The sequence below is a fragment of the Ranitomeya variabilis genome, chromosome 6, assembly GCF_051348905.1.
Source record: "Ranitomeya variabilis isolate aRanVar5 chromosome 6, aRanVar5.hap1, whole genome shotgun sequence".
In the NCBI taxonomy this organism is placed as follows: domain Eukaryota; kingdom Metazoa; phylum Chordata; class Amphibia; order Anura; family Dendrobatidae; genus Ranitomeya; species Ranitomeya variabilis.
The window spans coordinates 80,112,906-80,130,281 of NC_135237.1; the positions used below are offsets into that span (position 1 = coordinate 80,112,906).

Here is a 17,376-nt window from a genome sequence, read left to right on the forward strand (position 1 = left end):
ACCATCGACAATTAAAAATAGGAAAACACATTGAAAGTAATAACAAGATTGAATTTTCAATTATTCACTATTTTGGTGTGGATTATTGTATATAATTAGAAGTGCTTTATGAATTTTAGAATGGAATGTCTTTTTTTAAATTATATTATGAAATAAAGGAGTTGTCTCTAAGATAGCACTTTTTGGAAATAAACTTGGCCATTGCTTCTTGAGCCACCCGATTATCTGTTCTTGCCTGCAAAATTGTAGCTAGATATATCGTATATACTCGTGTATAAACTGAGTTTTTCAGCATATTTTTTTGCGCTAAAAACGCCCCACTAAGCTTAGGCTTCTTTCACACTTCAGTTTTTTGGCGTCAGTCACTTCCGACATAATGACGGATCGACGGATCCGTGACAATAGCTGAAAAAACGGATGTAACGGATCCGTTTTTTTGACGGATCCATTACTCGGGGGTTGTATATACTTTTTGAAGCATGCGCAATTGAAAAAAATTGAAACAACGGATTGGGGCGATGGATCCGCCGAAATGACGGTCGCGACGGATCCGTCGCCCATAGGTGGCCATTCTATGAAATGACGGATGCGACGGATCCGTCGCGATCCGCCATTTCAACGCAGACAAAAAACTTTGCAATGACCGTCAATGTCTAGATGACGTCCGCCAAATTTTGACAGATCCGTCGCATGACGGATGGAACGGACGACCATCCGTCACAATCCGTCGCTAATGCAAGTCTATGGGGAAAAAAACGGATCCGTCGAAAAAAAAAACGGATCCGTTTTTTGAGGAAAATGGCGGATTTAGACTGACGCCAAACAACTGAAGTGTGAAAGAGGCCTTATACACGAGTCAATTGTCCCAGAAAGCTGGCAGGGAAGGGGGAGCGGTTGAACAGCGGGTCACAGACAAGAGCTGGCAGCTGTGGCTAAAGCCTGTGCCCGCTGCTAAAGGGAAATTAATATTCATTTCTCTTATAGCGCGCACAGTGACACCCGCAGCTGCCGGCTTCCAGAAGACATCCTACTCACCCCTCCAGCGTGCCCTCGGAGTTTCTCGTTGGTTCCGGCGCCCTTGCAGCATCTCGTTAGTTTCGGCTTCCAGCAGCTCTTCCTGTGCTGAGCGATCACGTGGCCCCGCTCATTACGGTAATGAATATACTCGAGTATATACGGTAAATGGTATGTGTATTACATTACATACAGTATTGTATTACAGCCATTCAAACAGGACATAGAGAAGGGGGTCATCTTACTGAGACAACCACTTGAACATATTTAAAATGTACCCATCATCAGAAATGACATATAATATTTATTTAATTAATGCACGGCAAAGTCAAAAAATATTTTATTTCTAAATATATTCAAATTTTTAAAGAGCAAAAAAATTCTACCATTTTGCTGCATGTAAAGAAATAAATTTTCTAGTAACTGCTTTAAATCTTATCAATCAGTAACTGTTGCAATCGGCTGGAAAGTCAAGTTTTCTACAGGCAGCAAATGATAATTTACCGTATTTATTTTTGGAAAGGGTGAATATATACAAGTATAAAAATGTCAAGTAGAGCTATGCATTATTTACATAAAAATGGTATGTATTTTTTAGCAATACATAAAATATCAATAAATACAGAGAAACAGAGGTCCTCAGTCCCACCTGTGAATGGAGGGGTAGTGAACATGTGCGACCACCAACCTTATAGACATTGAATGGAACTGTGGTCACACATGCTCAAAACTGCTTCAATCTTACAGGGAACTTTAGAACCCTTTCTCGTAATTGGTAGGGGTCCTAGTAGATGGGAAGTCAGCAATTAAACCCTTTATCCTGTGGGTAGCTGCAGTATGTTGTCTATGGGACAACTCCCTTAATACATTCTTGCTACTGAGGCATTTATTCCATTAATACAAATCTTTCCATTTTCATAAATTAGTTTCTGCCATCTTTATGAAATATTGGCGGAGGTTAGAAATGGAGGGTAGTAATTCAACTGCAAAGCTCAAAGATGGGTAAAAGAAGAGGATAGCTAGTGATTTCTGTTTATTTTCCATAAGATTATTTTCACTGTAAGACAAGATCTATCCTCACCTACTGTATCCTCACCCATCCCTTGTAGATTGTGAGCCCTCGTGGGCAGGGTTCTCTCTCCTACTGTACCAGTCGTGACTTGTATTGTTTAAGATTATTGTACTTGTTTTTATTATCTATACCCCTCCTCACATGTAAAGCGCCAAGGAATAAATGGCGCTATAATAATAAATAATAATAATAATCTTGTTGTGTGCCAATCATTTTTCTCATCTCGCCTGTAGTTCTCCACATGTCCAGCAATGTACCGTATATACTCGAGTATAAGCCGAGAATTTCAGCCCATTTTTTAGGCTGAAATTGCCCCTCTCAGCTTATACTCGAGTCATACCCAGGGGTCGGCAGGGGAGGGGGAGCATCAGCTGTGTAATAATACTCACCTGCACTTGGCGCTGTCCCTGCACGTCCCAGGTTCTGTATGGAGCATCTTATGGGGCCATGTGCAGCATTATATGGGGCAAACATCTGTATGGGCCATGTGCAGCATTATATGGGGCAAATATCTGTATGGAGCATCTTATGGGGCCATGTGCAGCATTATATGGGGCAAATATCTGTATGGAGCATCTTATGGGACCATGTGCAGCATTATATGGGGCAAATATCTGTATGGGGCCATGTACAGCATTATATGGGGCAAATATCTGTATGGGCCATGTGCAGCATTATATGGGGCAAATATCTGTATGGGCCATGTGCAGCATTATATGGGGCAAATATCTGTATGGAGCATCTTATGGGGCCATGTGCAGCATTATATGGGACAAACATCTGTATGGGGCCATGTGCAGCATTATATTGGGCAAATATCTGTATGGGGCAAAAATCTGTATGGGCCATGTGCAGCATTATATGGGGCAAATATCTGTATGGGGCCATGTGCAGCATTATATGGGGCAAATATCTGTATGGAGCATCTTATGGGACCATGTGCAGCATTATATGGGGCAAATATCTGTATGGGGCCATGTGCAGCATTATATGGGGCAAATATCTGTATGGGGCCATGTGCAGCATTATATGGGGCAAATATCTGTATGGGGCCATGTGCAGCATTATATTGGGCAAATATCTGTATGGGGCAAAAATCTGTATGGGCCATGTGCAGCATTATATGGGGCAAATATCTGTATGGGGCCATGTGCAGCATTATATGGGGCAAATATCTGTATGGAGCATCTTATGGGACCATGTGCAGCATTATATGGGGCAAATATCTGTATGGGGCCATGTGCAGCATTATATGGGGCAAATATCTGTATGGGCCATGTGCAGCATTATATGTGGCAAATATCTGTATGGGCCATGTGCAGCATTATATGGGGAAAATATCTGTATGGGCCATGTGCAGCATTATATGTGGCAAATATCTGTATGGGGCCATGTGCAGCATTATATGGGGCAAATATCTGTATGGAGCATCTTATGGGGCCATGTGCAGCATTACATGGGTCAAATATCTGCATGGAGCATCTTATGGGACCATGTGCAGCATTATATGGGGCAAATATCTGTATGGGGCCATGTGCAGCATTATATGGGGCAAATATCTGTATGGGGCCACGTGCAGCATTATATGGGGCAAATATCTGTATAGGGCCATGTGCAGCATTATATCGGGCAAATATCTGTTTGGGGCCATGTGCAGCATTATATGGGGCAAATATCTCTATGGAACATCTTATGGCAGTGATGGCGAACCTATGACACGCGTGTCAGTGCTGACACGCGTAGTCATTTTCAGTGACACGCCGGCCGCCGGCCGCGGCCCCATAGAAATTGCTTCTTTCCCAGGGTCTGAAGGAGAGGAAACTCTCCTTCAGGCCCTGGGAACCATATTAATATGTAAAATAAAGAATTAAAATAAAAAATATTGCTATACTCACCTGTCCGACGCAGCCTGGACGTCCGCGAGGGAACCGGCAGCGTTGTTTGCTTAAAAATCGCGGTTTTCCTTCCTTACTTGAAGTCCCGGCTTGTGATTGGTTGCGTGCCGCCCATGTGACCGAGACGCGACCAATCACAGCAAGCCGTGACGTAATTTTAGGTCCTTCAGGATTTTAAAATTACGTTCCGGCGTTGTGATTGGTTGCGTGCGGTCACATGGGCGACGCAACCAATCACAACGCCGGAACGTAATTTTAAAATCCTGAAGGACCTAAAATTACGTCACGGCTTGCTGTGATTGGTCGCGTCTCGGTCACATGGGCGGCACGCAACCAATCACAAGCCGGGACTTCAAGTAAGGAAGGAAAACCGCGATTTTTAAGCAAACAACGCTGCCGGTTCCCTCGCGGACGTCCAGGCTGCGTCGGACAGGTGAGTATAGCAATATTTTTTATTTTAATTCTTTATTTTACACACATTAATGTTGTTTCGATACCGATACCCGATACCACAAAAGTATCGGATCTCGGTATCGGAATTCCGATACAGCAAATATCGGCCGATACCCGATACTTGCGGTATCGGAATACTAAACAATGGCATCCGATCCGATTTTTTATCGGATCGGATGCCATGCAGGAGGTCTGTGGGTCCAAACAACAGAGCTCCGGTGCAGAGCATCTAGGCCTGGGACTTCCGGTAGGCTAGGCGCAGCTCCCGGAAGTCCCAGGCCTCTGCGTCGGATCTGTGTTGTTTGGGCGACATTGCGCTGCTCCCTGCTGCGCCGACCAGAAGTCCTAGGCTGCACTTCTGAGGCCTGAGGAGATTGCTGTCTGGACTCAGGCCCTGTGATAGCTGTCTGGACTCAGGCCCTGTGATAGCTGTCTGGACTCAGGCCCTGTGATAGCTGTCTGGACTCAGGCCCTGTGATAGCTGTCTGGACTCAGGCCCTGTGATAGCTGTCTGGACTCAGGCCCTGTGATTGCTGTCTGGACTCAGGCCCTGTGATAGCTGTCTGGACTCAGGCCCTGTGATTGCTGTCTGGACTCAGGCCCTGTGATTGCTGTCTGGACTCAGGCCCTGTGATAGCTGTCTGGACTCAGGCCCTGTGACTACTACAGCAACCATCATCCAGTGAACTGTGGGGTGTCATTGGCCATTACTGAGATAAGTGAGAGGGAGGCATCAGTGATGGCGAACCTGTGGCAGTCCAGCTGTTGCAAAACTACAATTCCCATCATGGCTGGCCATTCAAAGCAAAGGCTTTGGCTGTAAAGACATGATGGGAATTGTAGTTTTGCAACAGCTGGAGTGCCACAGGTTCGCCATCACTGGAAGAATTCCCCCTCCCCCTCACTTATCTTAGTTCACGGCACCCCACACAAGTTAAATAATAGCAAGACCAACAAAAGAAACCAACTGACAGATGAACAAAGAAGTCACTAAGCAGGTAAGTTAATTCTAATTATACATATTTGTTATTTAAACTATACATGTCGCAAAATTGTTTTTTTATCAAGGTGACACACCACCCAAGTTATGCTCGGTTTTTTGGCGAATTTTGACACACCGAGCTCAAAAGGTTGCCCATCACTGTCTTATGGGGCCATAATCCACATTTAGGGAGCATTATATGGGGCAAATGTGTCTATGGAGCATCTTCTGGAGCTATAATCAGCATTTGTGCAGCATTGTATGGGGCAAATGTCTGTATGGAGCATCTTATGGGGTCATAATCAAGATCTGTGCAGCATTATATGGGACATATTTTAATATGGAGCATCTTATGGAGTCCATCATAAACTGTATGGAGCATTATATGGGGCATCTTATGGGGCCCATCATGAACTGTATGGAGCATTATATGGGGCTCCTGATTCAATATGGATATTCAAAAACACTTAACCTACTGATGTCTCAATTAATTTTACTTTTATTGGTATCTATTTTTACGTTTGACATTTACCGGTAGCTGCTGCATTTTCCACCCTAGGCTTATACTCGAGTCATTAAGTTTACCCAGTTTTTTGTGGAAAAATTAGGGGGGTCGGCTTATACTCGGGTTGGCTTATACTCCAGTATATACGGTATTCAAGTCTTATATCATTGCGGCAAATAGCCTTGTTTAGCCTCATTTACCATTCTGACTGGTCTGCCAATAATAGGGATCCACATTCCTTAAAATTATTTGAAACCAGTAAAGTAACCAGTAAATGACATTAATGACAAGTAGAATACAACCTTTGCTGCTGCAGCTCCTGACAAATTGAACACTTAATCCTGAGTTACTCTAAGACGTTGATTCATCAGGCAGGTTCTTTACATGAGACATTTTGATAAATCAACTATACAGGATTAGTTAAAAGACACTTTCCGACTTGAGATAAAATTAGAAGCTTTCATAAATCAAAAGTATGATGATGCCTACAATGTCAGATTGTCATCTTAACACAAGATAGGACACTGTGACAATATGATTAATTAACCATATAAATATTTAGCTCTACAGCAAATATGTTGTTTTAGTATTTTTGTATTAATGTATTTATAGATATTAAAGAGTTGGTCGAAAACTAATCATGATAGTCATCCTAAATTTCTATTGTATATTTAGTTTAATAATATATTTGTTTTTCCAATATGGTTTAATTAAAAAGTCACTATCTTTTCCTCTAATATTATGGTTTCATTTTATTTTTTTCACCTATTTCCGTTTTGATGACACTTCATTTGAGAACCCCAGTGCATGCTGGGATACTCAAACGAGACATCATCAGGGGGCAGGGGCTGAGGTCACTGCCGCAGTCTCGGTCTCCGCCCTTGAACAAAGCATCACCAGTGTCCGTCATTTCAGGGGCTGGGCTAGTCCCCGCTCTACTGAGCATGTGTATGTTATTAATTGCGACATGCTCAGCACAAACGTCTTTGCCACTGTGCAATATTCTTCTCAGTGCACAGTGACAGTGCGATCCCTCGACAGCTCTAATTATAAGTGATGAGCTGGCAACAGATAGCACTGTCAGTGCCCATTGTAAGTGTAGAACAGGTGAACAGAGTGAATAGAGACTAGCTTCACTCCGAAAGGGACGTTGGTTTCAGAGGTGGGGCAGGTGTCTGCTCCAAGGTCCTCAACTGGTTGAGATTACAGAATACAAATATATTGTTGTTTTGTCACAATAATTGCAAATACTATACACAACAAAATAAAACAATATATACAAATCCCAGCCTTACTTTAAGCTGAAGCCTGACTCTCTCCAGGAAGAACTTCCAACAATTTTCCTTTGAGTCCTCCAATCCAAGTCCTCGCACCTCATTGCGAATACCAGATACAATGGTGTCCAATTCTTCTTCATTAAACAGGTCAGGGACCTCTCCTGAAAGAATATTTTTTTATTTGCCATTTGTCTCCTGAAATAATTCTTTTTTTTTATTTGCCACTGATGATTGTCTAAAAATGGTCTTGTGGTATTGTCTTGAATACAAAAGAAGTAGTTTGACTAGAGCAGATTAATGTGTAATTTAGCCAAAAATGAACTTCTAGAATTTAGGAAGATATCAGAAAATGACATAGGTGTAAGTTCATTATTTTACCTGTGACCATTCCCAAAATACAGGCTCGGTGTTCTCCAATATACCAGGGCTCTACCAGCGCTACTCAGGGATAATCTTGACAGCTAATCCAGTGAATTAAATCAAGGTGTTTGGATAACCCATAGTTTTTGGAGCTGAGGTCTTTCTAGTTCTTGTATGCCATTTATTTTTAGGACATAATGATAATTTTATCTATATAGCGCCAACATATTCCTCAGCACTTTATAATGAATCGAGGACATGTACAGACAATAATGACAGTACAAGGTAGCACATAATTCAACAGTTACAGGAGGAGTGAAGACCCTGCTTGCTCACAATCTATAAGTAAATGGGGGTACACAATAGGTAAAATGTGCTAGTCATGTATGTTCTTAGCTATCTTTATAATAATAGAAATTTTCAATAAAACTGCATAAACCAGTCACCAGCCAGTATCTGTCTAAGCACAGTTACCAAGTGTTATTTGAAGCTTGGAGGATGTGAAGACAGGTGAGTAGGAGAGACCAGATTCTGAGAAAGGTCATACACTTGTATGGAGCGAGGCCGCGACCTGTTTAGTGACACTGCCATCCAGTGGTATGACTGACTAGAGGGCACAGCCTCGCTCCTTACAAGTGTATGGAAGCGAGGCTGCATCCACTGGCCTGGAGTCCGACGAATCCCTGCAGTGCATAGTGCGTGTGCTGGGAGGGTTCGATTTGGACAGGACAACCTCTTTAGCTACTATATTCACCCCCTAAACGTCAATTTAGGGTTCCTGTACCAGCTCACAAACTGCTGAATCCCCGTAGTGCACAGTGCATGTGCTTGGGGATTCATAAGTCTGCAGTCACACAAAACTGCAGTCTGCAGTTTTCTGGGAAAAAATAGTTTGAAGAGCTGGCTGGGGACTATAAGAATAGACGAGAGGGCACCTCCCCAGCTGTCTTCTGCTCACACCGCTCCTGTTGATTGATCTGTCCCTATACACACACATGGGAGAGACCTGTTAATCCACTAGAACGGTGGAGAAAGAAACCGACGATGCTGGACTAGTCTAGTCTATTCCTACAGTCGCCAGCCGGCTTTTCAAATTAATTTTTTTCTGAAACACTGCAGTATTTTTGATGAAAACAAACAGCCGCAATCGTATTTTGGGCAGCACGAGTCGAGTGATGGGTTTACTTTAAATTTGGTCCAAATTGCAGATTGACGGGGAATATGTACCGAACACTTTTTTTTTTATCTTGCTACTTCTGTAAGTATAATGATTACAATGCTAAGTTCCTTATGAGAACAGTTTTAGTAGCATCACCTTTCCTTAAAGTTCATTGTAACCAGAGACTATTTATCAATGGGAAAAATCTTTTAAGTAACGTGTTGCTGCAATCACCTGATGCCAACAAGTCATTAATCAGAACGAGAAAGCGCTCATCTGTAACATGGGCATCTGTCAGCAAAAACACAGTGGGCATGTTCTTGGCTCCAGTCCTGATGTACAAATTGGCAAGATCCACCTGAAAAGGAAAAGAGGCAATGATTTATTCTTCGCAGAGATGATGATGCAAGTGGAAAAAAAAAGCATCTAGACTGCTAAAGATTCTGTTAGATTGGTCAGCAGCTCCATGGTTATATACATCACTAGATGGTGGCCCGATTCTAACGCATCGGGTATTCTAGAATATGTATGTAGCTTATTTATGAAGATTTAAGAATAATGCAATAAATACACAGGATTTTAAATTGCGCACCAATATCGCTGAATGGTCGTAGCCGGCCGGGCGCGACCAATCAGCGAAGCGTGGTTCAAATCCCGCGCCAATTCGCGGCCAGACTGCGCCTGTCGCTGACTGGACGCGGGCGGATTTCCGTTACAGACAAACGGACAGAATTAGACGATTACATAGTAGATGGATGCAATTCATGTACTGAAAAAAAAACAAATAAAAAAAAAAACCTGTCATTTCCACATTAAATGAGTAGCACTAGAGAGGTGCTACCTGAATTTCGTGCATATGAGAGCACTCTATTGAACAACTACGTATTGCTAGTTTTTAATGGGATTATTAGAAAAGTCTGGAGTTCCAGCTGGTATAAAATTGAAAATTTCATTATGATCTACTGTTTAGGCTACATGAATTATTATTATTTATTATTATAGCGCCATTTATTCCATGGCGCTTTACATGTGAGGAGGGGTATACATAATAAAAACAAGTACAATAATCTTGAACAATACAAGTCACGACTGGTACAGGAGGAGAGAGGACCCTGCCCGCGAGGGCTCACTATCTACAAGGGATGGGTGAGGATACAGTACAGTGCCTACAAGTAGTATTCAACCCCCTGCAGATTTAGCAGGTTTACACATTTGGAATTAACTTGGCATTGTGACATTTGGACTGTAGATCAGCCTGGAAGTGTGAAATGCACTGCAGCAAAAAAAAATGTTATTTCTTTGTTTATTTTTTTTTTTAAATTGAGAAAAGTTTTTTCAGAGGGTCATTTATTATTCAATCCCTCAACCCACCAGAATTCTGTTTGGTTCCCCTAAAGTATTAAGAAAAGCACACAGCCAAGAAAACCAAGGCCTGGTTCAAGAGGCAAAAAATCAAGGTGTTGCAGTGGCCTACTCAGTCTCCTGACCTTAACCCAATTGAAAACTTGTGGAAGGAGCTCAAGATTAAAGTCCACATGAGACACCCAAAGAACCTAGATAACTTGGAGAAGATCTGCATGGAGGAGTGGGCCAAGATAACTCCAGAGACCTGTGCCGGCCTGATCAGGTCTTATAAAAGACGATTATTAGCTGTAATTGCAAACAAAGGTTATTCCACAAAATATTAAACCTAGGGGTTGAAGAATAATTGACCCACACTTTTATGTTTAAAATTTATAAAAATTTAACTGAGCAACAAAACTTTTTGGTTTGTAAGATTTATGCATCTGTTAATAAATCCTGCTCTTGTTTGAAGTTTGAAGGCTCTAACTTATTTGCATCTTATTAAACCTGCTAAATCTGCAGGGGGTTGAATACTACTTGTAGGCACTGTAGGTGAGGGCAGAGCTGGTTGTGCAGTGGTTTGGTCGATCGGTGATTAATGCAGGTTGTAGTCTTGCCGGAAGAGGAAGAATTCATGCAAGCATTGAAATATAACCTCAGAATTTTTTAAAAATATATATATTTTTGCGTCAGAAACGACTGGTCACATTATATAAATCACAAAACAATAATAGTGTGACTAGCACAATCACCAGCATGAATTACCAAAAAAAAAGAGAGAATTTTGTAATTTCCAACAATTTTTATTATGCCCATTTTTGGAGCATGATTACCAAAAGATAGGGTTGGACCTTGCTTTGGAATGCTCAGATAAGCTTAAAATGCTACAGTGGCATGTAAAAATGTGGCCACCCCTGGTAAAATTACAGTTATTGTGAACAGTTAAGCAAGTTATAAATGAAATTTCTCTAAAAAGCCTAAAGTTAAAAATGACACATTTACTTTGTATTTTAGGCACACAAAAAACTGTCAGTTTTTACATTTTTATGGTTGATGCAAAAATGTAGGCACCCTGCATGGTTAGTACCTAGTAACATCCCCTTTTGAAATTATCAAAGTTTGTAAATGCTTTTTGTAGCCAGACAAGAGACATTCAATTTTTCCTTAGAAAATTCTTCCAGTTCTGTGAGATTTGTCTTGCATCCTCTGCTATATTGAGATATCACCACTAGTGTTGAGCATTCCGATACTGCAAGTATCGGGTATCGGCCGATACTTGCTGTATCGGAATTTCCGATACCGAGATCCGATACTTTTGTGGTATCGGGTATCGCAACAACATTAATGTAATAATGTGTAAAAAAGAGAATTAAAATAAAAAATATCGCTATACTCACCTGTCCGACGCAGCCGGGACCTCAGCGAGGGAACCGGCAGCGTTGTTTGTTTAAATTTCGCGCTTTTACTTGGTTACGTGAAGTCCCGGCTTGTGATTGGTCAGCGCGGCCATGTTGCCGGGACGCGGACCAATCACAGCAAGCCGTGACGAAATTACGTCACGGCTTGCTGTGATTGGTCCGCGTCCCGGCAACATGGCCGCCATTAACCAATCACAAGCCGTGACGTCACGGGAGGCTGGACATGCGCGTATTTTGAAAAGCGCGCGTGTCCAGCCTCCAGTGACGTCCCGGCAACATGGCCGCCATTAACCAATCACAAGCCGGGACGTCACGGGAGGCTGGACATGCGCGTATTTTGAAAAGCGCGCGTGTCCAGCCTCCCGTGACATCACGGCTTGTGATTGGTCAGGGCGGCCATGTTGCCGGGACGCGGACCAATCACAGCAAGCCGTGACGAAATTACGTCACGGCTTGCTGTGATTGGTCCGCGTCCCGGCAACATGGCCGCCATTAACCAATCACAAGCCGTGACGTCACGGGAGGCTGGACATGCGCGTATTTTGAAAAGCGCGCGTGTCCAGCCTCCAGTGACGTCCCGGCAACATGGCCGCCATTAACCAATCACAAGCCGGGACGTCACTGGAGGCTGGACACGCGCGCTTTTCAAAATACACGCATGTCCAGCCTCCCGTGACGTCACGGCTTGTGATTGGTTAATGGCGGCCATGTTGCCGGGACGCGGACCAATCACAGCAAGCCGTGACGTAATTTCGTCACGGCTTGCTGTGATTGGTCCGCGTCCCGGCAACATGGCCGCCCTGACCAATCACAAGCCGGGACCTCACGTAACCAAGTAAAAGCGCGAATTTTAAACAAACAACGCTGCCGGTTCCCTCGCTGAGGTTCAGGCTGCGTCGGACAGGTGAGTATAGCGATATTTTTTATTTTAATTCTTTCTTTTACACATTTATATGGTTCCCAGGGCCTGAAGGAGAGTTTCCTCTCCTTCAGACCCTGGGAACCATCAAGAATACCGTCCGATACCTGAGTCCCATTGACTTGTATTGGTATCGGGTATCGGTATCGGATTGGATCCGATACTTTGCCGGTATCGGCCGATACTTTCCGATACCGATACTTTCAAGTATCGGACGGTATCGCTCAACACTAATCACCACAGATTTTCAATGATGTTCAGATCAGGGGACTGAGAGGGCCATTATAAAACCTTCAGCTTGTGCCTTTTGAGATCATCTATTGTAGATTTTGAAGTGTGTTTGGAATCATTATCCATTTGTAGAAACCATCCTCTTTTCAACTTGAGCTTTTTTTTTTTTTTTACAGATGGTGTTATGTTTACATCAAGTATTGATATTTCTCTCTACCAGTGAAATGTTTCCCGTGCCATTGGCTGCAATATAACCCATAAGCTTGATTGATCCACCCCCAAGCTTAATGGTTGGCGATAAATTCTTTTCCTGAAATTCTGTCTTTTTTTTCTCCACACACACCTATCTGTTTATGTCAAATGCTATTGTGTACATGGAGGATGTGGACATAGATGAATAGGAAGGACCAGATTCTGAGTAAAAGTTAGAAAGAGGGAACCAGGGAGAGTTATGTTAGTGAATTAAGGCGATAACCTGTCTAATGAGATGTGCTTTTAAAAACAGACAGGTTTGTCTGTCTCAAGGCATCTCTTTCTTGCCACACTTCTAAATAATGTTAAATAGCTCATGTTAGTCATAATTTATCTCATTACAAATGGTCCCAATCACAGTTGCAGAAGTCCTCCACTTGGAAGCAGCTGATGGTGATTCATCAAGTTTTGGTACATTTTGCTAATGCTCTACAACATCACGGAGTCCTGATCTGTACTGGTCAGACAGTTTTTCCACTGTGTACTACTTGAACAAACAAGGATAAATAACGGGTTCCAGTCTAATGTATGTCTGCAGAGCAATCATGATATGGGCAAAGGACAATCTACATGATCTTGCAGCAGTCCATATCAAGGACTGGCTTAGTTGAAACGTCCTGTGTTCAGATAATGGAGTCTGAATTTGGAAATATTTCACCAGATTCCCTCTATATTTAGTCATCCAAATATAGACATGATGACAACTTGTCAAAACAAGAAAGTCAAAAGATTCCGTTTTCTTTTCAAGCAATAACATCTGGTAACCCTGGGCAGTCTCTCAATCAGCTGGAAAAATGTGTTTATCCATATTTTCCCTCCTCTACAGTTAATTTCCAGGGTTCCACTTCCACTCATATTGGAACTTTTGAGAGAACGATTTTGTAAACTGCCTCGCAGGAAGGACCTGTTCACGCAGATAGGCATGTGCTATCCAGACCTGGAGAAATTGCACTTAACGCTACCCTATCAGCAGGATTTTGCTAAGTAAACTACAGGCATTTTTAGCTTGGCAGTGTTAACTGATCAAAATGATACCTGGGGTGAATAAATCTGTCTTGTGGTTCTTGTGTAATCAGTGACAGAAGTTTTCAGTTAATGATATCCACTTGATCCGGGAAGGGACTGTAGGCAGAGTCTTATCTTCCTGCTCTAAGGCAGAGAAACCAAGGAAAGACCTGCCCCGAAGCACAAACAGTCTGTCTCTTTCTCTATGATGAGAAACATGTTTGTGCTTCCTGGTTCTTAAAGTTACTTTGCGGACCTACACTTGAACTTCTTCAAGCATGTGACCTTTGGCTTTTACTTGGAAGACAGTGTTCTCAGCAATCATGAAATATCTGAGGTTTCAACCATAGTGTCTCATCTTTAGAACCGTTTCTGCTTTTTTTGCCAAAAGGCGATTAGTTGAGAACACCAATAAAGAAATTTCCATTACTTAGAGACGCAAGTATGGAGAACCCTGTATCTCATCCTTTAGATGTCAGAAGGGTAGCACAAATCTATGTGGAAAAATCACACATTTTCAAGAAATAAGTCCTATTTTGCAATTCCAAGGTCCTAGAAAGGAGATAAAGCTTGTAAATTCTCCTTAAGCCACTGGATAAGACAATATATTGCCTTACTGCAAAATTCATCTTCCAGTACCAATACATCTAAGGGCTCATGCTATAAAAGCTGTATCAGCAACTTGGACAGAGAAAATTTAAGTTTCTTTGGATCAGATCTGCCAAGCAGCAATGTAGACAACTCCCAATACCTTCCAGGTTGGATACATATTATTCTGGTGAGGTGTCCTTTTGCAGAAAAGTACGGGAAGCTGCAGTTGCTTAAAATTTCTCTCCCTGTTTCTTTTGTACTGCTTGCTGTCCCTTCATATGCTGCCTAAGGATGATAAGGATAGCTTCCATTTTTTTGTCTTCTTTCATTGAGTCCAGTGGCCGCACAGATATCCCTCCCATTAACGTTTTAAAAGTGTGTTTTTGACTCAGGATGTATTTGTATGTTATGGTGCGATTGGCTAATTATGTTATTAGTCAAAAAGTTAAAAAAAATACATGGTGGCGGTTCGGGGGACCCTGGGTAGTTGTCAGGTTCTTTTTAACTATTGAGCCCTATGCCCTGTTTTTTTTTCTGTCCTAACTGCAAAAAAGTGAGATATTACCCCTTCATTTTCTGCCTTCAGACTAAAGGGAAGAAGAAACTTCGGTAAGAAAATGTGACTTTCCGCCAATGTTGGTTTGTAGGACATACACTCACCGGCCACTTTATTAGGTACACCATGCTAGTAACGGGTTGGACCCCCTTTTGCCTTCAGAACTGCCTCAATTCTTCGTGGCATAGATTCAACAAGGTGCTGGAAGCATTCCTCAGAGATTTTGGTCCATATTGACATGATGGCATCACACAGTTGCCGCAGATTTGTCGGCTGCACATCCCAAAGATGCTCCATACAAGGCAGGATGGATCCATGCTTTCATGTTGTTTACGCCAAATTCTGACCCTACCATCCGAATGTCGCAGCAGAAATCGAGACTCATCAGACCAAGCAACGTTTTTCCAATCTTCTACTGTCCAATTTCGATGAGCTTGTACAAATTGTAGCCTCAGTTTCCTGTTCTTAGCTGAAAGGAGTGGTACCCGGTGTGGTCTTCTGCTGCTGTAGCCCATCTGCCTCAAAGTTCGACGCACTGTGCGTTCAGAGATGCTCTTAGGCCTACCTTGGTTGTAACGGGTGGCGATTTGAGTCACTGTTGCCTTTCTATCAGCTCGAACCAGTCTGCCCATTCTCCTCTGACCTCTGGCATCAACAAGGCATTTCCGCCCACAGAACTGCCGCTCACTGGATTTTTTTTCTTTTTCGGACCATTCTCTGTAAACCCTAGAGATGGTTGTGCGTGAAAATCCCAGTAGATCAGCAGTTTCTGAAATACTCAGACCAGCCCTTCTGGCACCAACAACCATGCCACGTTCAAAGGCACTCAAATCACCTTTCTTCCCCATACTGATGCTCGGTTTGAACTGCAGGAGATTGTCTTGACCATGTCTACATGCCTAAATGCACTGAGTTGCCGCCATGTGATTGGCTGATTAGAAATTAAGTGTTAACAAGAAGTTGGACAGGTGTACCTAATAAAGTGGCCAGTGAGTGTATTTAGCAAGTACTGCCAATGTATTCTATCAGAAAATTAGTTCTATAGACTTTAGAAAGGGAGTATTAAAAAGGTTTTTTTTATTTATTTTAAGTAGCTAATTTAGAATCGTGGTAATTACAAGCATATACGGTACTCATTTTTTTTTATACTTTAAAGGGAACCTGTCACCCCCCCCTGGCGTTTGTAACTAAAAGAGCCATCTTGTGCAGCACTAATGCTGCATTCTGACAAAGTGGCTCTTTTAGTTATTGTTCGCTGCACTGCAGAAATAATCGCTTTTGAATTTGGTCCCTCATACCTGTGAAATCGCCAGGGAGGCAGGTCTTTCCCCCTCATTCAGACGCCTCCCAGCCATCACTCTGCGAGAAGGGCGCCGCCTCCTCGGCGTTATTCAGTTGTGCAGCCGCCTGCGCGGTCATATTCTGCCTTGGGCATGCGTAGTTCGCGCTGCCCGACAACTGACATCACTTGATGTCTTGTTTACTATACCTGCGTGCACCCGCGGCCCAAGATCCCGCGGGTGCACGCAGGAGGCGGCGCCTTTCTCGCAGAGTGACGGCTGGGAGGCGTCTGGATGAGGGGGGAAAGACCTGCCTCCCTGGCGATTTCACAGTTATGAGGGACCAAATTCAAATTATTTCTGCAGTGCAACAAATAATAACTAAAAGAGCCACCTTGTCAGAATGCAGCATTAGTGCTGCACAAGATGGCTCTTTTAGTTTCAAACGCCTGGGGGGTGACAGGTTCCCTTTAATTAGGAATTATATTGTTACGGGTTAAAAACAATCTTAAAGGGGACAGTCCGCTCAAACTGACAGTATGAATCAAGCACATAGCCTGGTAGGGGATAATGCTCCTAGTAACATCTCACCTTTAGTGCTCTACTCACTGCCTCCCCTGCAGAAACTAAAGTTTAATTATATATGCTAATTGGGGAGCTCGGTGCACCCTGGTTATGGCCAAGAGGTTGAGTGCACTATTTCATCCACTGGTTTTGTATGTCTATTCCTCCCTCACTGATGACTTAAAAAGCTGGTTTAACTGGGCTCTCTGCAGACAGTGCTCCATGAAAACTAGAGATGTCAATCACCAGTAAGGGAGGTGGAAATAATGTAAAACCAGTAGGCGAGAACAGTGTACTGAGCCTTGAGACCACACCAAGGATGCACTGAGCAGGCAAATTAGAATATTTTATTAAACTTCAGTTTCTGCAGCATGGAGGCAGCGATTAGAGCACTAAAGGTGTAATTTATACAGAGGCTATATTTACTACACGGCCATGTGCTTAGTTGATACTGTCAGTTGGGCTGACATACTCCCCTTAATTGGACTGACTACGGACA

General features: G+C 42.8%; 1 protein-coding gene across 1 annotated transcript in view; it reads right to left on the minus strand.

Annotated features, from left to right (window-relative positions):
* DNAH11 (dynein axonemal heavy chain 11) overlaps nucleotides 1-17,376 on the minus strand; it is a 390,030-nt gene that overhangs the window by 142,146 nt on the left and 230,508 nt on the right. The window contains exons 54-55 of the mRNA XM_077268714.1: nucleotides 8,952-9,075; nucleotides 7,217-7,359 (exon numbers count right to left, since the gene is read on the minus strand). Of these exons, the coding sequence (XP_077124829.1) occupies nucleotides 7,217-7,359; nucleotides 8,952-9,075 (267 nt within the window). The remainder of the gene's footprint in view (nucleotides 1-7,216; nucleotides 7,360-8,951; nucleotides 9,076-17,376) is intronic.